The sequence below is a fragment of the Thalia democratica genome, chromosome 1 (genome assembly GCF_965202585.1).
Source record: "Thalia democratica chromosome 1, ktThaDemo2.hap1.1, whole genome shotgun sequence".
NCBI classification, from domain to species: Eukaryota; Metazoa; Chordata; class Thaliacea; order Salpida; family Salpidae; genus Thalia; species Thalia democratica.
Genome location: NC_139165.1, coordinates 44,502,326 through 44,530,318, shown reverse-complemented (window position 1 = coordinate 44,530,318; position 27,993 = coordinate 44,502,326). Strand labels below are relative to the sequence as shown.

At 28.4% G+C, this 27,993-nt stretch overlaps 1 protein-coding gene across 1 annotated transcript; it reads left to right on the top strand.

The window, feature by feature from the left end:
* The first annotated feature begins 164 nt into the window (after positions 1–164).
* Positions 165–27,438, top strand: LOC145849139 (serine/threonine-protein kinase D3-like). Its single transcript, XM_082954237.1, has 19 exons — positions 165–416; positions 866–1,010; positions 2,319–2,450; positions 4,175–4,314; positions 5,038–5,136; positions 7,519–7,603; positions 9,959–10,039; positions 13,477–13,699; positions 15,201–15,321; positions 16,107–16,205; positions 17,045–17,178; positions 17,751–17,854; positions 21,061–21,293; positions 21,739–21,900; positions 22,233–22,331; positions 23,276–23,394; positions 24,763–24,911; positions 25,389–25,474; positions 25,697–27,438. Exons 1-19 carry the CDS (start codon positions 231–233, stop codon positions 25,823–25,825), a joined length of 2,526 nt encoding a protein of 841 aa, XP_082810363.1. The 5' UTR covers positions 165–230; the 3' UTR covers positions 25,826–27,438.
* Positions 27,439–27,993: the final 555 nt, after the last annotated feature.

The following is a 27,993-nucleotide window of genomic DNA, read 5'->3' as shown; positions in this document are numbered from 1 at the left end:
TATAAAATTTACATAGCAAATGATTAAAAAAAAGCATAGACTTTAAATGTTTACATATCAAATAATTTACCTAATACTAAACACAAGTGTTTTATTACGTAATCTCTCAAACTTCTTACTAATTGAAATATACTTTTTTAGTTTCTTTATTGCTTTTTAGACCAAGCTTTAAAGTTTTTAAGTTTTGTTATAAAACCAAAATCAACAAAAACGAGCAGAAGATAAACACAATGTATCAATCCAATGATGCTGCTCAGCTGAGCAATGATATGAGGATGGTATCGGTTACAAACTCAATTTGTCCAATGCACTTCACTTTTCAATTTGGACTGCTCAGAGAGCACATACAAGTCACCAGAAACAATTTTTCTCTGAACGAGTTGAAAGAACTGGCCGCTACTACAGTTTCAAAGCAGGTACTAACAGTTTTCAATAATTTTTACTTTTTTATCTTAATTAATTTTTTTTAAAAATAAACCACTAAACTAAAAAATATGGATTGTTTTAACCGAAATTTAAATGATTGAAGCTTTTATAAACAAAACATAAATCTACAATTTTATATAAAAGCATTCTATGAGACTACTAATTATTAAGATAGTGTAGTTTATAATTTGCTGTTTATTAGAAAAGTAAGAATAGCAAAATGATCTCAAACTACAAAAACATAATTATATTTTAAACTACTATTCAAATATTAGTTACATAATGCATACTTTTAAAATAACCATTATTTTTTAATTTTTCCATAATAATAAGCAATGATTTTGAGATATGAAAAATAGTTGCTGTTTAATCTTTTATTCTTATTGTAACAAATTATTTTTATTTTATTTTGTTTATCAACAACTATAAATATTTTTAGTTTCCACAAGCTCAAGCATACGGTAATCTGTCTGAAAAGATTCATCTGTTTCTTCATGATGAAAAAAGTGAAAACATCTTACAAATTATCAAGAGCTCTTCAAATCAAGTGGAAAACAAATCAATTATCGAAATTGTATTGAGCGGTAAATTAGTATGAAATTATTTTTTTGATGAAGTTATGAAAATTTACATGATAAAGATTAAACTTTGTTTATTTTTATTCACAAGCTCATAAGTTAAGCTATTTAAAAAACATAAGCACTAACTTTTGCTTTTGTAGTGTGGGATAAATGTAAATATCTAATAAATGAAGTTTGTTTGTTAAAATTCGTATTACTTTTATATCTTCAACAATGTCTGACTAAAATTTCTAAAATACTTGGTCAAAAAAAATATTCAAGTTTTCTAATTTAAATGTTTATAAAATAATTATATTTCATAAATAGTTTAATAAAACATAATCTTTAGTTTACAAAAAAATTGTAAAAATACATTTAAATCATCAACAACTGGTTTTTATTAAATAAGATTATATAAAAGCTTTATAATTTATTGTTAATACCCTTATGTATGTAACCTTTTACTTAAAGTTCTTTAAGCATTTAATTGTTTGATACTGCAAGTTTTACTAAGGTTAATTGGATTACTATCTTTTATTTTGTATTATTGCTTTAAAGTTTGAAAAATTGATATCTGGTAAAATATAGCTGTAACTTTTAATAACTTCAACTTCACCATTTTTAATTAAAAAAATATACAAAAATTTCAAAACTATCTTATCTAAAATCCTTAAACAGCATTTTTTACAATCTGTAGTTTTATTACTAAAACATTCCTTAAAAAAAACACTCTAATTATAACTTAAATTGGTTTTAAATAACATTTTTCAATGACTTTCAAGTGTTTGAAAAACTTAATTTTAAATATTTTTTAATATTATACAACTTGTACATTAGCTAGTTTACATTAACTTTTTTATAAAAAGAAATTATAAACTTTAAAAAATCTAATTTTAGTTTCAACTTTTGTTAAATAATTTAATTACTTAGACCAAATACATTTTAGTTACTTTTAATTATCTAATATTAAAAAAATTGTTTTACTAAAATCTTGATTAAAAGAAAGAGAATATTTTCTCACTTATTTTCAATTGAATTATTTTATAATCAAGATTTAAATACGACTATTAGTGGTTTCTAAAATAATACTGTGTACAATTGAAGTTACTTTTACCTTTAATAATGTAAAATAGTAATAGATAATTTGAGCTAAGTTCGATTTTGATACAAAGGCCACAAAATATTATTTCAAATCACAGAATTAATTTTGCAATAAATAAGTTTAAACCTCACAAAGCATCTATTCATTCAACCTTAAAATTTTTAATTAAAATCTCATTCACATGTATCTGCCAGTTTTCAAAAGTATAAAGTCATAATTGCATTTGCCAGGTGACTTTGGCGAGTCGTCCAGCAAGATCCAGCCCCACATTCTTCACGTGCACTCTTACCGCTCCCCCGCGTTCTGCGACTACTGCGGCGAACTTTTGTTTGGCATCGTCAGGCAAGGGCTGCGCTGCGAAGGTTTGTTTATTCGAAATTGCTTAATGAAAACTCAATGCTTTAATGAAAGGCATTTTTGTTCGAATGAATAAAAAGCGCGCACGTTTACCTTGCTTCAGTACTTTCAAGCGTGCTGCGTGATGAAAACGATGTTAAAAATAAACTGTTTTACTATCTATATGATTGATTGTTTTTAGTAATAAGTGTCGTATATTGAATGCATACCACTTGTTAATTTAAAAATTGTACTTATAAACTTTACAGTTTTTATGGATAGTTTTAAAACTAAACACACACACATTTAGTACTTCAATAATTATAGTTGTATATACGTAAGTAGAAACACATTACGTTTTAAAACTGACAGTAAGGTTTTATGATAGTTTACAAATTTAATCAATAAAATTGTGTTTATTTTATATCAAAAAGTATATTCACCCTTGAAAAAAGTACTAACAGTTGGAAACCTAACTAAACAAAATTGTTTTAATAAATAAACTTCGATAACAATTGTAATAATTTAAAATAGTCATTGTGCTACAGAAGCAAAGTATTAATAACAATTTTATTGATTTTTTTTGTTTATTCAGCAATAAAGCTTTTCATATTTATATTATAGCAGTTTTCAAATCAACTTTTTTTGCAGTAGTGTGTTGCTAAAAATAATTCTATAAAGTGTTTTAAAAGATATATATTTTAGTATTAATATGTGATGTTTATGATGTTGTATTCTGTTTTCAAGTATTCTGATTATGATCTGATTTTTTAAAATAAAATTGACGCTAATGCTTTACTGTTAAAAAAAGACATGTTTATTTTAAAAGTCTATTAAATGTAGGTCCATTAAAGATAATAAGCAATGCTACCCTTTGTTACTTAAGTTCCCATCCAGAATTTTACTATAACTTTATTATTAGTATTGTTTATGTTGTAGAAAATCTAACTTTGTATAAATAGTTTTTAAGTTATAAAATAAAGCATTTGCGTACTTGAACTTAAATCAAGTTGTTAGTCATTTCTTACGATAAAAAACGTGTTTCATAGCTTGCATATATGAAATATTTTGGTTAATACTATGTAGTTTTATCTTTAAAAAAAAAACAGTTTTGTATGCCTTTAGCTTTTTTGAGATACTATTTAACTTTATCTTTTGTTTAAATTTTCAATGACTATACATAAAGTTATACTACTCTACGAATATAACTAAAACCTAGACTAAAAACTACTGTTTGTACGTGAATTTAAGCTTGTATTTTTCTGAATTATTCAATAAAATTTGTAAGTTTTAAAGTTTTAATATAAAGTATCACATGTTTTCAATTAAACCCTGTTTAAGTTCCTTGTTTGTACGACTGTTTAAATAACAGTTTAATAAAAAGTTAAAGTCTCAAAATAACTTGTATCACAAAACTGCAAGCTAGCCAGTTTTGTTTTACAAAATCAAAAAAATTATACAGTTTATTTTAGCCAAGTTTTCATGACTAATCGATATAAATAAAACTGTAAACAGTTGAAAATAAATTACTTGGTTTATCCTTAGTTTTGTATACTTTTTTTTAGTTTGTGAAGTACACATGATGTTATAAACTGTTCATAAGAACATCACCATCCATACAAACTAAATTTTCATATCAAAATCTATAAACAGTGGTGCTTCATTTTTCCATGCACAAAAACCTGTTATCGTATTTACAAATAGCGCTGATACCAAATATCACATTTCCAAACTCTTCCTCGCATTTCAGGTTGCGGGCTGAACTACCACAAGCGGTGCGCGTACAAGATTCCCAACAACTGCACGATGCAGAAGAAGAGGAAGATGTCCGTCTGCACTTCCCCGCCCTTCCACAACGGCATCACCCCGCAGGAGTCTTTCGCCTCCACGGTCAGTTGACAATGATTTATGTTAAATACAGGGTTGCCACTTTACCTGGAAAAACCTGGAATTTGACAAATTAAGCAAAAATAACCTGGAAAAACCTGGAACTTCAAATAATTTAAACATTTTCAGTAGTAAAATTTCGATTTTACACAAAAAAATCTATCATATAAATAATTTTTTTTTAATATCATCAAAAATATTTTGATTAAAAAACACATTTAAAGTAACTTTACAGTATCTTTTCAATGTTTTTATACTATTAAACACAGTTTCTTATATAGAAATTAGCTTGAAACGAAAAATAGACCAAAAAATGTGTACTTTTAAAAACCTGGAAAAAATTTTGAAAAAACGAGTGGCAACCCTGTGAATAAATAAATTATTTGCCCTCACCGTCAGTCAGACTTGGTAACAAAAAAATCAATGCGGTGTAAAAATTTAGCTTTGTTTTGCTAAGAACTTGTATCACTGTAATCGAAGTTAGTCGTACAATTAGAGTATTTTATAAAGAGCTATTTTTCAATTGAATAGTTAAAATGAAGGTCTTTTATTGTAACATGTATCTTAAGGCTATTTATCTATAAAAAAATATGAAATTAAAGTAAGCAAAGTGCCCTATTCAATTACTGGAAAAAGAAGAGGAACATTACTTTTACGCTTTTTCTTGTAAGTTTCTCCACAAGATTTCAAACACCAAAACGTGTAAATTTTATTGATTTGAAACAGACAAGCATAGTGCCGCAGCCGAGCAAGACGAGCAAAGGGTCGGCGAGGCCTCTGTGGTTCGAAGGATACGCGACCATAAGGGTCCCCCACACTTTCCAGGTTCGTTTTTCTACAACTTGTTTTAGTTTTATATTTTTATTCTTTTGATTTCATTTAGAATTTTTTGAATAACTTGGTTTTTCTATAAATACATGTTGTTTGTAGAACTGGTTGTGTTGTGTTAAGAGTCATGTAATCAATGCGGTAAATTGATACACTTAATTTTAATCTTGGTTTTTTTATTCTTTTAATTTTGTTCAGTACTTGCTAAGTAGTTTGGTTTTAGCAGATATAAATATTCAGTTGTTTTGTATGATAGTGTAAAATGTTAAAGTCTAGAGTTTTTTCACAAAGTTAAAGTATTTATTTCAGTGACTGTTTTAGTTTTGTTTGCAAATATGTTAAAAAAATTTGTTATTTACTACATTATTTTGGAATATAAGATATATTTTACTTTGGTCAATATTAAATCAAGTTTATGTGTAATCTAATTATAATATATCTAGTAATAGTTTTTTAATTTAAATACTAAAATTATTAGTAAGTATTTGGATTTTTTTTTAAAGTTATATGTATAAACAATAGTTTACTTATATTGGTTATTTAAAATGAGCCATGAAATAAGTATTCATTTTATTTTAATAAAAATATATCCCTTTCGCTTTAAGATAACTAAGTATGTAGCTTACAGTTTTCATAATGTGTATGTTGAAAAGTAAAAAAAAACTAATAACAGGATGGGTATAAGACAGTTGTTTTTCAATTTGGTTTTAGTTTTTAGATTTTAATCAAGCTACTAGTCGATATTTACCAAGTTTTTAATTTCAAAGATTAAGATTTTAAACTTTTGGGGTTAAAATTGAAGAATAGTTCATTAGCAGTTATCACAGTGAGTTAAAACAATGACAAAAATATTTTATTAAATATATAACTATTACACTTTTTAAGAAATTTCATAAAAAATTCACATTGTCATCCTTATTTGATAACAAACTATCTTGTTTCAATAATATTTTAATCTTTTGTAAAATTATAAATATGATAATTTAGGTTTAGTTGTAAAATATTTATTTTTAATTTTATTCCTACAATTCATTTTAATCATGCAAGACAAATTTTCTATAGAATAAAGTTTATAGTACAAAAAATTTTGAAGATTGTTATATAAATTTTTCTATAAAGTTGACTATGAAAATTTTCCCTACATATGTTAGTATCGGAAATTCCTTACAAAACTGACTATGTCTCAAAAATTTATTATTTTGTTTTTAATTAAGCAATAATTATTTTAAAATTTGTTTTTTAATTTTATATAAGGGATAACTGTTTAAAAAATGTTTTGGACTTTCTTATGGCCTAAAAAAAATAAAGTTTTGTTATTAAAAATTGTTTTATAGAAAAAAAATAAAGAAAAAATTTAGTTTAAAAAACACTTTAAATCTTTATTCTACGTGTTTTAAGTTTCATCGAGTTAAGAAGTGAAAAACAACATTTAAAAGTAAACAGCCGCAACGTGTCTTCAACTGCAATTTTTAGTAAGAACGCGTTCCCGTGTTTACACAAGTTAATTGGCAAACTTCAGAGCGTTTGTGTATTGAGCAGGGGATCTGTGTTTGCTCCGGAGATTAAATTTTGTTTGCTGTCAGCCCGAGGTGTTTGTTTGAAAATAAACGTTTGCGGTTTGCTTTTATAGGAAGTTCGTCAGGAAAATAAAACTTGAAACTGTTTTTTTGTAAATGCTACACTGCCCACCGTATTAAATTTGTTTACTTCTCAACAAAAACTGAACGTTTTTTATTTTCTGCAAGCAGCAGAGCTAGTTTTCCCATTAAAATCTACTTTAGCGTTTCTTTTTGCTTAATGTCAAGCAGAAAGTGCGCGTCTGCTGTCTTGTTGCTTCTGTGAAGATTAAAATGTCAGCCTCGTTTTGCTTTTTCTTCAAAAAAAAATCCATAAGTCACGTGTTGATCTGGATGTTTCGTCATACGCGCGCGAGCTCGTAATTCTATTAACAGCAAGGCTCGTAATTATATGTTTTGTTTAATTGAAAAACTGAAAATAGATGTACTGTAAACTTATTTTGAAATGTTTAATGGTTGTAGCAGTTGTGAACAAATATGTTTATATAAATAATTTTTATAACATTTTTTAGATAAAAAAGTTATTATTATTTTAAAATTATTAACTTCGAAAAGTATTCAAAGTTTATTTGCTAAAATTTTGCTAATAAATATCCTAACGAAACTTTTATTTAACACTGTTAAAAAAATGTTCTAAGATTTATTTGTAGTTTTAAGTTATTATAAAATCATAATTTAACTTTAATAATTATGAAAACAAAATGTTGCTTGCATTGTATTTTGTTGCAAAAAATTCTATAGAGGTATTAAAAATTGTTCACAATACACCTTAACAGTTTGTTTTATTACGTCACAATGACAGGTGCACACTTATACACGCCCCACGGTTTGCCACTACTGCAGAAGATTACTAAAGGGGATTTTCAAGCAGGGTATGCAATGCAAAGGTGAGAAGTTAACACTTTAATAAGAATTATTAAAAAAGTTCTAAATAGAAGCATAGTGTGTATGAATTCAATTTTTTAGAGATCAAATCTTTTTGACTGCATTTTTGTAAACTTACAAATATAAAATTTTACTCTATTTTTTGAATTAAAAATTGTAGGCAGTTTTGTGACAGTACATATTAGTTTTAAATTTCAATTTTGAAAATCTGTTATTATTCTTGTGATATGTTAACAGTAGAGAAGGAAAATGTATTTTAATTTAATTTGAATTCAAATTTTAAAAATTTATGAATTTAATTCTGCTTAGAATGCATTTTAAATTTAATGTAAGCTACAATTTCTTAAAACCATATGCTAAACTTACAATTTTTTGCGAAATTGTGTTTTTACATATGTTTTTTAAATAAATTCGCTGAAAACTAATTAAAGTCAAGACTAGTCTTGATGAATAACTTAGGTAAGTACGAGATTAAAGGATTATTTATATAGTTATAAAATTTAAAGTTTGATTTCTTGAAGGCAAAAGTTTACTGCAAAAGTTAGTAAAATACACTGTTTTTTGACTTTTAGCGTCTTGACTTAGTTTTAAACCTTAAAGTTTTCAGTCTTTTACTTATCTTATATTTAAAATGTCACTTACAACATTAAAAATAAAGAACAAACTCATGGTAGACGAGTTTTAAAAACGCACAAAAACCAACGACAACAAGCGCTTGTCTTGGCTGCAAACTCCAAGACAACATGGAGCAACAACCAACTCAATGTTCTTTTTTCCCACCAAAAACCAAGGTGTAAATGCCAGTTATGAAATTGTTCTTCCAGCCGCATTTAAACTGCGGCGCTTGTTGCAACCCGATACGCTTGTTCGCTTTGAAAACTTTTCGTCGAAAGTCACATGCGCAAGTGCCTGCAAAACTTGAAGTTTCGGGATTAGTTTTGCTCAAAGCCGTCAAAAAACACGAACATCGCGTTTTTTAAAGGGCTTAAAGCGTTTTACAGCCGTATTCAGCTGGAATGAATGCAAAATTTCCATTTTAAACAATTATTAACCCTGAAACGCTCTGAAATTTATATAAAAAGCGTTCTAGTGAAAACGCTGGAATTTGCATGGAAGCTGCAAATGATTAATTTAGAATTGATATATATATATACTGCATATGCGAGGGCGTTGCAGTTGTTTTCATTCCTCGACTGATTTAACGGCTGACCGCTCACAACGCGCGGTCTCACGTATCGTCGGTCTAATCTTCTTGTTATTAATTGAAATTAAAGGTGTTTATGAGTGACTTTTTTCAGGAATTCAAACAAACCAGTCGCACTCAGCGCTGAAAACTAGGCGCAGTGGCGTTTCAAGTGCGTTTTTTGTTTGCTCACATTCGCCTTGTGTGATATTTGACGTCTTTAAGCTGCAAAATAAATTGTAGTTTTTCAATCGCAAACAATGTTTTTTTACCCTGCGTTTTTAACTTTGCTGCAAAAACAAACCGTACAGTTTGTGATTTCGGCTGATATGTCGGCTAAACAAGGTTTATTTTGAAACTAATTAAATTGAAACAAAATAATGTTTCTTAAACCCTTTCTCTCTATAAACAATCAAGATAATAAAAGGTTAATAGGTCAGCGATTTCGTGTACAAACAATTTCCTGTAAGCCCTAATTGTTTCAAGGTTAAACGTTCAAGGACATCGGCTTAATACATGTTTACTTTTCAGTTAATCTTCACGAAAATTTTCCAAACTACTTTAAATTTTCTTTTTTTTGTGAAAATATAATTACTATTTGGTGACTGTGAACTCAATATTGGTGTAATTGTTTGCCTGATCTGAAAAGGCGTGAAAAGGTTTCTTTTTGCAATTTGCTAAGCGAGTGGAAGTTTTTGCACATTAAAAGAAATTTTTAAAGCGAATTCAGAAGTTGACCGCCCTAACCGTGTTATTGTTAGCGAAAATTTCAAGTGCCACAAGATAAAAGCTTGAGACGTTTTCCTTTCACAGTGTAAACTTGAAGCCGAAGTTGTTGTTGTTGTTTAAATCATTTGCTGTTAACATTGGGTGAAATGTTAAAAAAATCAATCTTAAACACTTGCACTTGCTATAAAACTAAAATAAAACCAAAAAAGCGGTCATAGGTGAATAAAAAAACTAAATTGAATAAGTTATTAGGTATATCAGTTTTAATTTTCTTGTAATTTATTACTGTTTCCAAAAATCCACTAAATAAATATTAAGTTACCTAATAAAAAGTGTTTAGTTTTTATTCAGTTCGTGCAATTCAAGTAAGTAACTTATAAACCCTTTAATACTTTAGTATCTGTTGAATTCAAGAACGAAACTAACCAGTTTCAAATATGAACAGATTGCAAGTTCAACTGCCACAAGAGGTGCATGAGAGAAATACCGGACAACTGCCCCGGCGAACTGACCCACGACTCAAAAAGTTTGTGTTCTGATTAACTTGAACCACATTTTAAATTAGCAATGATGTTAATAGCTGACGTTCAAATAAAATTCTTAAGCGGTAAAAATAGACGTCAAAAAACTTTTAAACGCGAATGACAATGAAAGGCTTTAAATTTGATAGTTGTTTAAACGAAATTAAGTCTTTATTAAAACCCTAGTTGAATTCTTAGCTTGTTTCTATTTATGTAGTATTTATAAATAGTTATTTTATTGGTACACTTAACCTAAATTTTATTTTAGGTAGTTTACTATTACTAAAAAAGATTAAAAGTTGCTTACGTAAAAACACTAAACAGATAATTTAATTGACTAAGCTGTCAAATGAGTTAAAGTATCTGTCTGTAACAAACAATCTTTATTTTAATATCTGTTTATAAAATTTTGTTTATTCACTCAAATAGTATTTGCTTGTATGTTGTATTTTATCTATACCTGTCTATTAGTCTGACAAGTTTATCAACAAGAAACATCTTAATTAGATTATCGGTAGATGAAAATCTGTTGTGCAAAAAACTGCATATCGTAAGAAAATCTTTTATGCTTATCGACTAGTTAAAATTTGATTAATAAAAAATTCTAATAATAGTCAATAATCAAATATTTAAGTCTCTATCTTTACTTGATTTTTATAAATTTCATATTATTATTTCTATTAATTTACAAAAATTTTATTAACTTTTACTGAATTATAGTTGTTAGTTGTTTTGGTTTTAAGAAAACAAATAAAGAAATCTCAACTACTAGAGAAGAAATAACGAATTTATTCTTTCAAGAATGTTTCTTGAAAGAATAAATTCAAATGTATTATAATCGTTTTGAACAGGATTGTATTGTTATGCAAAATGAAATTGGCTGATTTAGAGAAAATAAACTTTGAAATAATTCACCATTAGGAAAATTTATAGTTATTTTAACTTAAGATACTCAAAAGTATTTTAAAATAAATTTCAAAAATAAAACTATTTTTAGAAAAATACTATTTAGAAAGCATGCCTTAATTCTAAGATATATAAAATATGCAGTGGGTTGTATAAAATGTACTATATTTTGTTAATTTTAAATAAAAATCTATTAAGCGTCAATCATATATTTTAGAAAATCAAGTTTGTGGTCGTAAACAATAAAATAATATTACAACCTTCACTTTGAAAAAATAGGCCATATGGGGTAATTCACTATTTTCAAAGTTATATATTTTTCTGCATTAAAAACTAAGCTATCAGCTGTTTTTTAACGTTTTATAAATTTGAAATAATTTTTGAGATATAAGAAATCAAAGTTGGAGAGTTCAATATGGATCAATATTTCATCAGAAATTTATTTCCTCCTTCAGTTTTTGAGCACTTGTTTAAAAAATTTCCCAGTCTAATCTTTAATAAATTTCAAAAAAGTTATAGGAAACAGACGTTTTATTTTTTTTATGAAAAATAATCAAAAAAAAAATCTAGTTTCATAAATATAATTCCTAAAATTTTATTTTAATAATGAAATAAACATTTCTTGAAAACTTGAATTAAATTGCTTTAAAATTGAGGAAGTAGATAGTAGTATTTTAGTATCATTTTTAAAAGTTTCTGAATTTTGTGCGATGACAAATGTCTAACCACATAGTTGTATCAGATTTTTATTTAACTACTGGATATATATCAAAAGTAAATGCTTTTTTTTTCTATAAAAAGTGTGTTAGAGAATATACTCTTAAGCTTTTAATTAATAGCCAATGTTAATTTACGTAAAAAAATGTAGGCCTCAACCTCCAATTGACAAATCCATTAAGTTTGATTTTAATTAATTACGAATAACATGACCCGTAAATTGTCGTAGCCTGAAGACAAGTTTATTTTTGCAAAACCTTTAATTTTGTACGCAAGGAACGCAGGAGTATGAAAACATTCTATAAATAAATTCGCAGCTGGATAATTAACAATTGTTTGCTTTAACTGATAAAACACGTAAAAAATTGAGTCACTCGTATTTTTATAACATTTATTGTTTAATTTCAATGCTCGTTGTTAAGCCTTTTGATGTAGTCTGTGTTTTTTTAAGAGCTTACAAAGAGTGCTAAACAGCATTTTGAGCGCCGTACAGTGTTTGCATTGCGCTTCCAATTATATTTTTGTTGGTTTTGGCTAAATCTTAATTTTGTCTAAACGCTTTCAAGTTTGTTTACACATAAATTTATTATTTTTTTTGTCGTCTTTTTGGGTTTTGAATAATTTATAACTCAATAACTAAAATGAACATGATATACGCATTGACGTTTAAAATATTAGTTTATTATACAGTTTTTATAGTAAATTAATTTACTGTACATAGAACTACTGTGAAGTAACATTCTTTTTATTTGTTCATTTTTAATACAAATGTTTGTAAGTTTCTCGACATGAAAATTAAATAGGCAGTTTTTTTGTCAAAAATGTATTCCACAAAAATTTGACTTTAAAAACGACGGAAGCTAGTATTTATATTTTAATTCAGATTTTAGTATCATTTGTCTGTTTATTTTTATTTAAAAGTCATTGAAAAATCTATTTAAGTTTGTATAAAGTTTTTTTATCTTTTTTTTTACAAAGTAGCCCGATTCTTCCGAGTGCCGAAGATTTTCGTAACCCTACACAAGTTCCACAAAAGTAAGTTGAAAAAATAGCATCCAGTTAGTGTGCATCATCACGGAGAGACATCAAAACTGCTTTGATGTCCTCATAAAAACACCGTCATTATGACGTAACAGCCTTGTTCGGGCTTGTTTACACTTCAATCATACAAGTTTCGGCCGTCGTGCGCAACTTTCCTATTTCGTGGAAAGTTTTCCTGAAATTTTTTCTTTTAAAACTTTACTTTTTGAATTGCGGTTTTTGTTTTTTCTGTGCGTGGATGTTGCTGTTTTTCAGACATCGTTTCGACGAGTGCTATGAACTAGTTTATTGTTTTTTGTTTTCTGTGATCACAACACCTTATATGTAAGAATAATTTTCCGAGAAACTCGAGTATTGCCAACAAGCAGAAGTTTTCAAGACATTGTCATTTTAAATCAACTGCACATCGGTGTGAAAGTAAAACCGTGTGCTAGCATTTTCACATTAGTTTGTTTTCGTATTTCGTTTTTATAATGTGACCAATCTAAATGCTAAAGTATTCAAAAATAAAATCTAATACTGAAAATGCTTGGCTAAAGTTAAAATTAAAAGTTCAATTAGAAAATATAAAGTGTATTGATTTTTATTTTGAACTTCTCTTAACTCACTCTAATGTTTTTTTAAACATTGAAGTAAAGTAATCTAATTTTTGGAAAACTTTTTTTTATCTTAACTTTAAAAAAAAGTTGAAATAATTTCTCACATATGCAACATTTTCCTTTAAAAAATGCTAATCAAAAATTTGCACTCATCACCTGACAAGTAACCATGGCAACAGCGGCATCCGAAGCCGACATGGACGAATCCGAACTGGAATCCGATTCGGACAGCAACGAGCAGGACGTCTTCCCTCCCCATGGCAACGGGGGCAAGGTGAACGGCAACGGAGGGGGGAACTCCCTACTGCCTCCGCCCCCCGCCGAAGTGGCGCTGGAGAAACCGCCCCAGCAACAGTGCCGCCACGTGTCCACTTCCGAAGACAACTCCATGATGGTGGACGAGTTAGTAGCTTGTTTTTTGTTTTATTAATTTTTCAGTTTGATTACTTTGATTAGGGTAAGTTTTAGCTTGAACATTTTTGTTTTTATTAATGATCAGCTGATCTTTCAATTCAGATTCGGACAACTTGAATATATTTTAAAAAAGTATAAGGGCCACAACTCGAAAAATATATATATTTGTGAAAAAATTCAAAGTTTCTATCTAGGTCTAATTAATAAGATAATGGTAGTAAAGAAGAATTTAAAAAATATACTCAATAAAAATTAATTTTCAAAAATAATATAAATTTTTATATTATAAAACTTATTTTAACCATATTTCAAAAAATTATTTGAATTTTTGAAAAAATAGAGGTTGTAGTTATTGATAAACATTTCAACTCCATTTTTTTAAATTTAATTATTTTTTCTAAAACGAGTCACAACGTGTAAGTTTTAAATTGAAGCAATTTTTGGTAATGATTTTCTAGTAATGATCAGCTCATTAATACATATTTTTTCATTTTTGTAAAATCAATTTATTTTGCTATGATAGTTTGTGCAAGCAGCACTGAAGCAATTGCAAGCAAGCTCGAAAACAGTTGTTTTTATGTAGCAACAAGTTGCAAAGAAGCACTCTGATAATAGTCAATCTAAAAAAATAATACTATATATATATTTAAACACAATTTTGATTATTTAATTAAAATTAAATATGGCCTACCGTTTAGATTATTTATGCTTCCTTCTTTGCCTAAAAATAGCTTCAATTTTATTTCCTATGTGTCTAAAAATAGTTTATTATTCCACGATTACACTTCTTATATCACATCCTATGCATAACTCTTTTTATACATGAATTTATTTGTTTAGTCAACTTGTTAATTTTTCTTATTGACAAAATCAAAGTTAAAAATTTGAATAGTTTTAGAGAATTGCATGACAATTTATTTTTCCTAGTGTTTAACTAATTTCTTTAGTTTCGTTTATGTTGTTATAAAAAAACATATTTTTTTACTTTTACAATAAGTTATTTTTTATGATAGTTTAAACCGATGCGTTATCCAAACCTTATTGGGTTCTACAATTTAATGCCATGTTTTAAGTAGTCCAACTGCAAACAGGATGACATTTAAATATTCAGTCAAATAAATTTCGTTGTACCACAAGTTTTTCTGACAGGCTCTATATATATTTTTGATTTATCTTGCTAACACTTGAAAACTCAAAAGGCCCGAAACATCTTTACATGGATAAGCTAAATTGTTTATGCGTTACTTTAGTGTTTTCGAACGTAACACATTTGTTGTAAAATTGTTTGTGATGAAAGACGTTAACACTGTTTCAGATACCAATCAACTGCAACTAAAAACTCTATGTAACAGGTTTGTTTGAGCATTGCTTTCAAAAAATAATTTCAAAACAAAAACCCACAAAACTAACTTTGGTCAAACAAAAATGAAACGCGGTACGGTCGTGCATGTCCCATGATTGCATTTCAACCAAAACCCACAACTAACAGGCCGCAGGAGCAGATACCGCTGATGAGGATCGCGGAGTCGTTCAGAAACACGAAGCAGCACAGCGGGAGCACGATACTGAGGGAAGGGTGGCTGCTCCACTTCAACAACTCCGACGCCGCCGTCAGTTGATTTTGTTAAATTGCTCTGTGTGATATTTATATAAGTTTCAGAGAAGTCAATGGGTTGGTAAGGTACAGTTATGAAAAACCGTTTAATGCTTAGTTTGAAAACTTAGAAATAAAAAAAAACTTTAAAACAAGCAAAAAGGTATTTTATTTAGTTATTATTTATGTTTATTATCGTTTCTTTTTTTATTTACGATCAAAATCAGCATAGTGACGTGTAAATATTTAATTGCACAGTAGTGTGTGCTATACACTTATTTAAACAAAAACTTTCTCAAAGTTTAAAAGTTATACGTTTATTTTGACTAATCTACATAAAAATTACGTTAATATAAGCAGTGTTCGTACAACAAAACAATTCGAAAATTATTTAGATTCTCCAGGCAATCGTTTTGCAACAACACGATGTTTTTCTCGGAAAATTAAATCACCAATTTTAAATAAACTTCGATGCATTTTGATATCTGCGTAGTTCGCCAACTTCCTGAGAGAAAAAATTTACCAACCTTTAAATTTGATTTAATATAGTGTATTTTTATTTTGAAGTTTAATGTGTGTATAAAATGTGAACCAAGTATTTCAAACTACTGTTGTTTTTGCAACTATGAGTGTTATAACAACAAAACTTCGAGTCATATACTAAAAGGGCTTTTAGTGATTGATAGTTAAAAATGTAAAAAAAAAGTTTTGTATATTATTTTCATAAACTTAGTTATTAATACTTAAAAGTAAAATACTAAAAAGTTGTTGTTAAGTATTAATTAAAAAAAAATATTATAGGATCTTAATGTATTTCCCATGTTAAGTCGAAGGTTCTGGAGGCTTGACTCAAAATCGCTTACTCAATACAGAAGCGATAAAGGTACCAACTTCATAAGGGTATGTGCAAAAATTTAAAAGTTTATATTTTAGTATTTAAATTTTTGGTTTACATGTAAAGTCATCTTGAAATTAATTAATCAAAATTTGTAAGTAAGTTTAAATTTTTTAATTGAATAATCGTTGTATAGTAAACAAACTTCAGTTTCCTCTTATATTATTTTGCCAAGTGTAACCAAATAGCGTCTTTCAAGTTAGCCGCTAAAACCATCTATTTGTTTAATAGTCAGTTTACAGACATGGTAAACTGACTACAGTATTATCCGGAAAAACCCTTATGCAACATTCCATTCAAATTTTTTGTTTAATCTTGGAAAAATAACATTCAAATAAAACTTTATTACGTTTGTTAAAATAAAACTTATAACTTAATAAAACTTATTGTGTTGAAAAATTTAATTTAGATAATAATCAAGTTTGTTAGTTGTTTATAGTTCAACAAAATGGTAATTTAATTACTTTATGGTCAGTGTTTTTTTGTTAAATTAGTACGCATTATTTAAATGAAATGAAAAAATCTAACAAAATTCTAAAATGCCTGTAAACATTTGTAAGTATTCTATACTTATTACTAATATTGAATGTTTCTATCTTTTTATATACGTTAAGTTAAAAAATTATTAAACTTACTCTAATGGTCGATTTTTTCATAGAAAATTTACAAAAAAACTGAGTTAATGTACTGAACAACAAGTAAAGCTATTTTTTCGATATTAATTGAAACAGTTCTGACGAATGAACTCAAGGCACAAGCACAACTTGCAAACTTTGTCCGTTCGCATTTTGTGAGCGCCAGCCAACAAAGCTTACAAAATCAGTTGTTACAAATAAAAACACAGGATATTCCGCTCAGCAAGATACTGAGCACCGAGATGGTTTGCAAAGTGGAAGAGGGCACGAGCGAGCGAGTCGACTTCCTCAAGCTGAACACCAGCGAAACCGACATATACATCACTGCCGAGAAAGACGCCAAGTTTGTGTTTGACGTCTGTTAAATTTAAACCTTTGAAGCGTTTCTAAAAAATCAAAGGTTTCGATCTAATTAGAGATTATAAGTTTAACAACAAGCGAAGCTCATAGCAGTTTCAATGTTCTTAAATTGATTTTAACAAATAATTTGCAGTGTCAAGATATATAATTTTAGGCGACTGTTTAATCTAAGTGGTTATATGTTAAACACACGCAGTCAGCTGTCAGCCGTCGTGTCATCGCACAGTTTTGCATACACGAAAGCGTTATGTAAAATTTTCTTCGAAATCGATCTTTCTATAGACATTTCAGTGCGAAATTATTAAATTAGTTCCTGATATCTCTAACGACTGTCATAACTTCATTTCATCACAGCGCAAAATCAATACCGTTCTCAAGCGCGCGCGTACGTTTCGTGTTAACAAAGTAAACGCGCTGAGCAATAATGTTCTTTTACTTTTTTTCGGATAAAGAAACTTTAATGATATTTTCAAAATTTAAAAAGTAAAATTTCAAACTGATACTATTTTACCGCAAAGAAAACATGAGGTAGCTTGAACTTTACAAACGTTGCAGAGCGACGACGCTGACCAAGTGGAGGGATTCCATCGGCAAGGCGCTGAAGCCGGTTGAGTGCAGCGTGGAGCGACCGTCGTCCAGCAGCGTCACCGTGAAGCGAAGTTTGTTTGTTTCATACTTTAGGTGTTTCACCTGCTCGGCAAATGAACTTGCCACGGTGACTTTTTTTTTTCGCAAAAGATTAGTTTGCGATTTTGTTTGATGTTGATTTAGCGATATTTAAAAAAGAAATGGAACTATTCTATGCAGGGTTGCCACTCGGTCAGGAAAAGTCAGGAAATCAGGAAAAGTCAGGAAAAATTAAAAAAAATACAAAAGTCAGGAAATTTGATAAAGTTAAAAAAAAAATCAGATTTTGTCAGTTTAAATTTACAAAATTCCTTGTTTTCCAAAGCCTTAAAATGGTAAAAATTAATTAAAAGTCCTTTAAAGTCTAAAAAAATTCCAAAATTTTCCTAGAAATTTACAAAAATATTTAATTTTATTTTAAATGCCTTCACCTGGTATAAATTAGTAAAATATCCTTTATAAAACTGCAAACATTTTCTATTAACATACTGAACAAGTACCGTACTTGAACAAGCAGATTTTGTAAGCTTTTTATAATTGATGATCTGTAGCAAGGACACTGATATAACTGATATATACAAAAAAGTTTATCTAGCATAATTTTAGAATCAAAGTGTTTTTTTGTTTAAATAATTGAGTTCTCTATAATTAAGCAGTTAGTTTAGTATTTTATGTAACAAGTTAATGTGTATACTTTACCTCTTTATAATTTTTCATGTTGTTAAAATTTTTAAATTAAGTTATAAGAGAGGTATATGCCAAGATAAAATTTACTTATTGTTTGTATTTTTTGTAGAGTAACTTAAGTTTTTAAAGTAAATAAGAGTATATTTATTTGTTACAAATTTTATACTAAATGATAAGATGAAATATTTAATACAACAGATATATAGTTTACTTTTTTATGTCTTTTTTTACAGTTAATTAAGTATATTCTTGTTTAATAGATTAAATAGTTTGGTTAGTATTTTATTAAACTAAGTGAACAATTTATATAAGTAAAACTGATTTAGAAAAGTCAGGAAAATTTTGGTAAAAAGTCAGGAAAAGTCAGGAATTTTTTCTCAGCTTGATCAGTGGCAACCATGTCTATGTTGTATTTTTTAAATGTTTAACAAATATCGTAAAGTCCGTATAATACAGCGGTTTATGTTGACTTATGTAAGTGGCTAACTCGGAATGATTTACCATGGAGAAAAACTCAGCTGAAAGCTTGATTGAATTAAGTTTCCTGCCAATTTTTTTTTCAGTTAATTTGTTAAAAAAAAACAAACCTTTTAAAATTTTAATCAAAGGAGACGTCTGAATAGCCATTTCGTCATTTGCAAACAAAAACACAGTAGAAGGCGTATAATTTTTGGTAATAGTCGCAACATTTATCGATATGTAATAGCGTTACAATTGCAAATGCTCTTGCATTGATTAATTTTAAGTAGATTAAAAGCAAGCACATAACAGTTTGTGATTGATTTTGTTTTTTGTCTTTTTTGCTTTTACTGCTGTTTTGTCTAGTGTTTTTTTTATACAGTTTAGTTTCTTCTCAATTGATTACTTGCAATTTTTTTCAATGGTTGTAAACAACAGCTTTTTTAAAAGCTAAATAACTGTTATTTCAGTGTTGTTGCTTTTTCGTTTGTTTGCACTTTAATTTTTTTAATAAAGTTTTTGATCAATTAAAAAAAACCCAAAAAAACGTATTACCTTGAGTTACTGTAATTTTTAATTGTAATGTACATAACATTATCTACGGTATTTAATCTACGTCATGCTTAATAGGTTATTATGTATGCAGCAGTTGTACAAAAATACTTAATTAAACAAAAAACTTTTCAATGTAAAGTTTTTAAGATAATGATTACAGTAAGATTTGAAAATTCTTTAGATTTTTAGATAATTTACTAGGTTTTACAAGTACTTATACGTTTGAAGAATGTATTTTACAAGTTTTTCTGAAGTTTTTTTTTATAGATATAGTTGCTTGTTATTGTAGTTTGTAGTATTCAAAAAAAAACTACTTCGTTTTTTACTCTTTTAAATTAATACAACATCTAGTTTATTTATTTTTTTTCTGACTTTTGCTAATTATAAAAAAATTGACAATGGCTGATACTTTTTTATTTAATTGATATCAAGGTTATGTATTGGAATTTAAAAAAAAAGTTGTTTTGTATTGTTATTAACAAATACTTTTTCAGTTATTAGTATCATGTTTAAATAAAAATAATGTGTTTTGGTTTATAGTTGTAGAATTTTTTTTAAACGTTATTTAAAAGTTTAAGTCTTAAATATTTCTTAAAAATATATGTTAGTTTTATATTTTGGTAGTTTCATCCAAGTATGTAAATAATTACTAAAATAAGTTAATCTAATTTCTCAATCAATGATATTTATTACAGATGGTATGCCGTTTTATTTAAAAAAATCCTGATTAGCCCTGACAATTAATGTCAAGAAAAGTTTTATTGATGCCAATAAAACCTATTTACTGTAATCTTCATGCTTCAAAGCAGTTTTAAGCAAAATCTGACATGTTTAATAAACGCGCCACTTTTTAAGATGCTTTTGCGATTTAAGCTTGAAACATTAACATTAAAGTTACTTGATGGGCTATCATTCTTATTAATTATGCACGTTTGCAGCAAAACTTATATTTTAAGCCGACTTATCAATATTTACATGAAACATTGTTAATTTAACAAAATGACAGTAAGTAACTTCAATCTAACTTTCATGACAGCTCGTCAAAAGTTTAGTTTGATGTTCATGCAACACACTTTTTTATGTCAAATAATTGTAGAAAAGTTTAAATACTTTTCAAAGGCGTTATATATTACCTTAATATGAAGATTCATACTGTTATTCTTTAAGTAATAAAAGCACTAAAAATTAGATTAGTGGTTATTGAAAATATTATTATCTACATTGGTTTAAAAAAACCATATAAAAAGACTGTATTAATTCTTTTACAAAAACAACAGATACTTTCGTTTATTGTACAAACATTTTCAATTCTTACTCAAACAGAACATAATTGGTTTTAAACCCAATTTTATTACACGTAGATCACAATACTCAAAGCTGTCCAGTCTCTGCTATAAAACTAAGGCTGCCTTCAAACAATTCATTTTAAGAATATTAATAATTCGCATGAGAACATTAACTATTAATAAAAAACAACAACTCACGCACCAACCCGCTACGCTCACAAACTAACACATTTTTCTTTTCCACCAACCAGAAGTGTCCGTGATGATCTCGTTCCAGCGGGACGTGAGCGACGAGAAGGCCTCGGACATCTCCGAGATATACCAGGTGTTCCCCGACGACGTGCTCGGCAGCGGCCAGTTCGGCATCGTGTACGGGGGGAAGCACCGGAAGCGGGGGCTGGACGTGGCGGTGAAGGTGGTGGAGAAGCAGCGGTTCCAGCATAAGGAGGAGTCGCAGCTGAGGCACGAGGTGCAGATACTGGAGGCGAGTTTCGTTTGTCGTTTGTGAAATAGTTGTGTAAGGTGTAAAAAGTGTTGGAGTAGAAAAAAAGATGAAATTTTAAAAATTTAAATATTTGAGATAGAAAATATATGAATATTTTTTTTTTGCTGTTATTTGTGAACTAATTATATAAGTTATAAAAAGTATTACATTGAAAAAAGAAAAAAAATGTTTTAAAGTATTTAAAAAGGTTTTTGAGGTTGGAAAGTATGTTTTTAATCTTTGTTTAGTAGTGGTTTAAATTAAAGTAGTTTTGGAAGAAACGTTGAATCACAAGAGATTTTTTTGATTATAGTTTATATGCTGTTGTATGGTCATAGCATGTACATCTGTGAAATATCTTTAAAGATGATCTGCATCTATTTAGTTACTGTTGATATGTTTTAGTGTGAACTGTGATATTGAAAATAACAATCTGTAATAACAGTCGTTGGACAACCCGGGAGTAGTTCGCTTGTACAACATGTTCGAAACCCCAGAGCAAATATTCGTCGTCATGGAGAAGCTGAGAGGCGACATGCTTGAAATGATCCTGTCAAGCGAAAGGGGTAGGCTTCCCGAACGAATGACCAAGTTTCTTATTACTCAGGTTAAATTGGTTTATTTCTATTGAGTTTCTAAAACCTATCAAAAGCGTTGAATATAAATTGATTGATTAAGTCAAGTATATGAATGTCTTATGTTTTTATTATTTTTTGGTTGGTAATTTGAAAACTTATATTTGGTCAAATATGTAGTTTATTGATACTCCTTCAATTAAATACAACAGTGAATAGTCTATTTTTATTTGTAGTAGCTTTTACATAAAAGCTTATCATGGTGATTACACGTTCACACTTAAAAGTAGAGCACAAAAACTGTATTTTGTAAAAAATTTACTAAATAGAATGATCATGTTTATTTTATGATAAACTCCTGCAGATACTGATGGCTCTGAGGTACCTGCATAAGCAGAACGTTGTGCACTGCGATTTGAAGCCGGAAAATGTCCTTCTTTCCACAGACGACGCCTTTCCTCAGGTTTGTATTGCAGTCATTTGTACACGTATCAGTGCATACGGTTAAGTTGTAAACTGTCAAACACTGGCAACATCGCTTCTTTAGTTTCAAAAAACATTTAAGGGGTTTTGATAGGATTTAATTGAATACGTATAATAAATCTAACTTTGGTGTATTGGTCGTTGCCAGAAAAACGGTCTCTTTGCCGCTCCTAGTGGCGCGCATTTTTAGCGTGTTTTCAGGCAGATCATCGGATGCCAAACGAAGCGTGACGAGGCAATTTGCGAATAAGTAATGTTATTTGTTAATAATGCTGTTTGATCATTCTCCAAACATATCCTGTTAACGTTGATACGGAGAAACAAAGTAATTGAGCTGCTTGCTGAAAGATTTTTTAATCAAATAACATATTTTTTGCAAAAAAAGATCTTCAAAAGAAACACTAGCCTTTTGACGATAGTTGTTTAGTTTTAACTTAGTTATTTAGGTTCATTGTTTTAATCAGGTGGATTTTTTGTTTTAAACAAAAATATTAAGCTAAGACATAACAGATGGCATTTTTTTTCTTTCTTGATTTACACAACCTCAAATTTTCAAAAAAATAATCTCGATTGTTATTTATTAGATTCTATAATTTGCTTAATCGACATAAAAAAAATTCTTTACTTATTAAGATTTAGAATTTTTTATTTATAATGATTTTTCACTTTAACCCGTGTTTCAGGCAAAGTTGTAAAACTTATATAACAATTACTGAATGAAAATTTTATTAAGAATGATTGTAAAAAAAAATATTTTAATTTTTTTACTTTGTACTACTTGAGTTTAGTTTATTCATTTTTAAAACTGTTACAATCTCTTTATTTTGTTTGCAATAATTAGCAACTCAACTAGCAACAACTAAAAGCCAAAGTTAGTGTGAACATAATTCAACCCATTTTTTACAAACAAGGTGTAAATTTCAGCTGAAGCTGTGCGACTTCGGGTTCGCCCGCATCATCGGCCAAAAGTCGTTCAGGAGGTCGGTCGTCGGAACACCCGCGTACCTGGCGCCCGAAGTTCTCAAAAAAGAATGCTACAACAGGTTTGAAAGAGTTGCTTTGATTGAGCTTTTAAAGGAGTGAATTATTGAGTTGAGTTGTTGTTGAAGTAGGTACTTTTTTTGTGAAAAAGTTTTTCATGTATAAAAAAAAACGTTTAAAGTTATACTTTAAAAGTCTACTGAGTTTAATTTTGTTTTACGTAAAAAAAGAATTTTCATAAACAAAACTTCTTCGAGAAACACAAACATTTAAGTATGTCTGTCAGAAAAGTATTATTTGTTAGTCTTTAACAAAATTTTTAAAGAATGCTACAACAGGTTTAAAAGTTTGGTTGAACTTTTGAAAGAGTGAATTATTGAGTTGAGTTGTTGTTGAAGTAGGTACTTTTTTTTATGAAAAAAGTTAAACGAAAATTTTGCATGTATAAAAAAAACGAGCATAAAGTTAATTTTATAGGCAAGTTTATAAATTTTTCAAAAAACATAAAACTTTAATGTCAATTATTTTCCTTATCTTAAAAGCTATCTAAAATGTTTTTATTTTATTTTAGAGAACGCACCTTTGTCTTTAATTAAAAAAAAATTGGTTTGGGGTTTGAATTATTTCATGGGGTCCCTCCAAAAATAAAGGTTTTTTTTTCATTATTATGGTATTAAATCCAAAAATAAATATTTTTTATATATATTTTTTCTTTTTCCCTTAGTTTGCATGTTATTTAAACTGTTAGATGTTTATTTTATAAAAAATGTTAATATCTTTTACGATTTGGCCCCAAAGCAAAATGAAATATATTACACTATCATTTGCCTTGGCCATTTCCTAGATAAAAAATTAATAAAAGTAAAAAAAAAATTAATAAGAATGTGAATTACAACAAATTATTTTAGTTTAGTTAAATTTGTTGTAATTCACTTTCTTATTAATTTTTTTTTTCCTTTTATCAATTTTTTTACGTAGGACACACAATTCCTTTTGAAATTTTCACAAATTATTATGTTTTCTATAAAATTATGTTCTTTTGGGTAAATATAAAATTTATGAAGCTATATTTTATGCTCTGTTGCCTCACAAGTTTTAACATTAATACAAAATAAAAAAAATGTTTTTGTAATTAAAAAAAAAAGCTTAGAACTGTTTTGTTTATATAATTGTAGGAACAGTAAGCTAATATATATCTTGACTTCAAATATATTTTAAACATTTTAAATTACTACAGACAGGGTTTTTCTAATACTAATATAATCTGAGGAAGATACTGTCCATCACTAAATAACAACCGCGAACCGACTAACACAATTTTTATTTTACGAAGTTTTTCATATGATTCAAACCAAAACAACGTCATTCAGTGTTAAAGCTGCAAATATTCAAAAAAAATATTAAAAAAATTATCTCCTCACTTTCCGCAGGTCGTTGGACATGTGGTCGGTGGGAGTCATCATTTACGTTTCGCTTTCGGGGACTTTCCCGTTCAACGAGGACGAGGACATCAACCAGCAAATACAGAACGCCGACTTCATGTTCCCGCCGCAGCCGTGGCAGGAAATCACGCATTTAGGTTGGTTACTTCTTAAAGTTTTGTAAATAAAGTTTCGTGTAAAATTTAAAGAGTTTGTATGCAATTGGTTAATTGGTGTCTATAAAATGTAATTGAGTTCATATGCACAGAATGTTGTTTACCTGTTGAAGGTAAATGAGTTAAGTAAAACTTAAAAAGTAATAAGTTTTTTGGTTAGGTAAGAGTATTTAAAGAGGGCAAAGCAAACGAGTTAATTTATTTAACACTATGCTAAAATTTGGTGTTTATTCTTAGCTTTGTTTGTTTTTTTTTCATCGAATATTTAAATAAAAAAGTGGCAAAATATGTTAAATTAAATATTAACATTTTAAAAAATAGGATTTTTTTAGTAGTTGCAAACTTTTTTACTCATTCACATTTAAACTGGTTACACATAAAAATTATTTTGTAATTGTATCTTATATGTACCACATATACCCTTTTTTACAACCCTTCTCTAAATTTATATTCAAACAGCGCAAGATCTAATAAAGATGCTGCTGCAAGTGAAGAAGAGAAAAAGACCCAGCGTCGACAAGTCACTCTGTCACGGCTGGCTTCACGTTAGTGCTTGTATTAGCATACATCTAAATTACATTACCATTTAAACCGGGACGATTTGTTTTCTAATCATGCTAGACAATTGCTGAAACAATATTACCGCTTTATAGGTGAACAGCAACAAAATGTTTTTAACTAATTTTGTCAATAAAAAATTTACATTATTTAAATAACATTAAAAAACTGCGATGAAAATTAATCGTTTTTTTTCTAACACCGCGCAGGATTACCAGAGCTGGCAGGACCTGAGAACGCTGGAGAAGAGGCTGAACAAGAGGTACCTGACCCACGAGTCCGACGACGAGCGGTGGCACCAGTACATGCTGCACATGCAGCAGCAGCAACACGTTTGATTGTGACGTCACACCAGCTGCTGTGTTGACGGGTCGTTTAATATTAGGCTCATTAAGCGAGTATTAACATTTTACGGCAAATTTTAATCAGTTTATGGACATTTCATGGGATATTTAAGATTCGTGTCATTAAGCAAGTGTCAACGGTAAACATTATAACAAACAAAATGGGGAAATTTAATCAGTTTGTGGATATTTTATTTGTAAAAACTATATTTTCAAATACAACCAACCTTTAAGCATAGTGTTCTAGTCGGCCTTTCAGCTGCTAAAATACCCGCATTGGAATGATTTCTATACAACTTTTAACATTTTGGTATCGAAAAAATATCTAAAGAAAACAGTAAGACAAGGTCGCTGCTTATTACTGATGTTTCCAAGTTGCCTCTTGTCACGTAAACAAGAAATTTCGGCTTAATATCAAATTCTTTGTCATTTACAAATCATGAACGTTCTGATTTTTGTGTCTGTCTTCTAAATTATGAATTACGTATGTTTCAAACCAAAATTAACATGTTTTATCTTTTCAATTTATCAATGTTTTCCTACTGAACTTACTTGAGTATTACTGTTTTTTCTGCTTTATGTCATAGTGTTAGTTGGATATACAAGTTACTTTTCAAACTGTTTGAGTTTATTATTCTAAGAAAACATTCGTTTTACAGTAACTGCACAAAGTTATAACTTTCATTGCTCAAACCGCCTTTTGAACTTGTTAATTTGTCAAAAAAATCTATATAATTAAATGAGATTTATCACATTAAACTAAGTTAAAATAGTTTCAATCCAAAATTGACATTGACCACTTTTTCTGTTTGCATCTCTCGAGAATTCCTACTAAACTTTTATGCACAACATCATAGCAGTTTTCATTTGAACTCTCGTTCGGGCATTTTACATTGTTCTTTGCCATGCTTTCGAACTGCAGGGACTTTTTATTTTAAAGCAAACGCCATTTTTTCCGGTTGCAGTTTTCGGCAAGCAATACGTTTCAATCAAGCAGTCTCCAAAACTTTCCTTGAAATTCAAAGTTGCATGTTGACCAAAATACGTTTGTTTCTTATTAATATTTGTCAAGGCTCTAAAATGGACTAAGTTTTTTCATCGATTAAGAAGTGCTGCTTAACTCGCCGTTTTTAAGTTGCCTTACCATTTAAAAAAGGTAATTTACCAAAATGATGACAAGGTTTTTCAAAAAGTATAACTTGAATATCAATAAAAAGCCTAGATGTTTAAACTTTTCGACCTTTTTTTTTTTGCCTTTTGTAAACTTTGAGCACATTGTAATGCCAAATACGTCTAAATTTGGAAATTAAGATTATGTTTGGCCAATACAACCTCTTTGTTTTTTGGTTCCAAAACTTTCAAAATTAACTTTTTCGATTGTAAATCGTGAAAAATTCCTACTTTTTTATGGTTAATAAAGTGTTCAAAGTACTTGTGCATAACTTGGTTGTAATGTTTTATATTGATCTAAGGTTTTTTAAACTGTTTTTTTTAGACCGGTTTTTTTAATTATTATTATTTACTTCTTATTTGTATTTAATATAAAAAACAGCATGGTGAAAATGTTAAGCTAATAACACTTTTAAGACTGAGTTAAAATAATTTTATTGAACACGATAAGTTGATTCTTAAAAACTTGGTCAATAGACCTGTTTTATTGAAATACTTTTCGGACACCGAGCTACGCACCAGATATTTACTTTATTTATTTTGAGCTATTAAACAAAGAAAATTTGAAACGTATCTTTTGGAATTAAAAATTGTAAATTTTGAAATCAAAGTCTATAAAAAGAAAAATATGTATGACATTTAACTCAGAATAAATAGACATGAAAAAATTTATGGTAGAACAATTTATTTACTTAAAATAATAAACTTAAACCAATTGATTAGTTTTAAATTGTAAAAATAGTATACTCTATATGCTTCATGAAAATAAAATATATTTTTATTTGTATTAATCTGTTCAAGTTTATAACTGTAAATGTTTATCTATAATTAAAAATTAAATACAACAAGATAAATGGGGTAAACAAACACAAAAGAAAAAAAAAGTTTACTATAACAATGTAAGTAGGGTTACTATAACAATGTAAGTAGGAAAAACGAAAAAAAGTGACATCAGTCAGGAAAAAATGAGGGTTTAAAATAAAAAGTCAGGA

Excerpts from the sequence above, each read along its gene's own strand:
- LOC145849139 (XM_082954237.1), top strand. The coding sequence starts at position 231 with ATGTATCAATCCAATGATGCTGCTCAGCTGAGCAATGATATGAGGATG. Across the intron at positions 10,040-13,476 it reads ACTGACCCACGACTCAAAAA|CGGCATCCGAAGCCGACATG; the intron begins GTTTGTGTTCTG and ends CCATGGCAACAG. Across the intron at positions 21,901-22,232 it reads CCAAGTTTCTTATTACTCAG|ATACTGATGGCTCTGAGGTA; the intron begins GTTAAATTGGTT and ends AAACTCCTGCAG.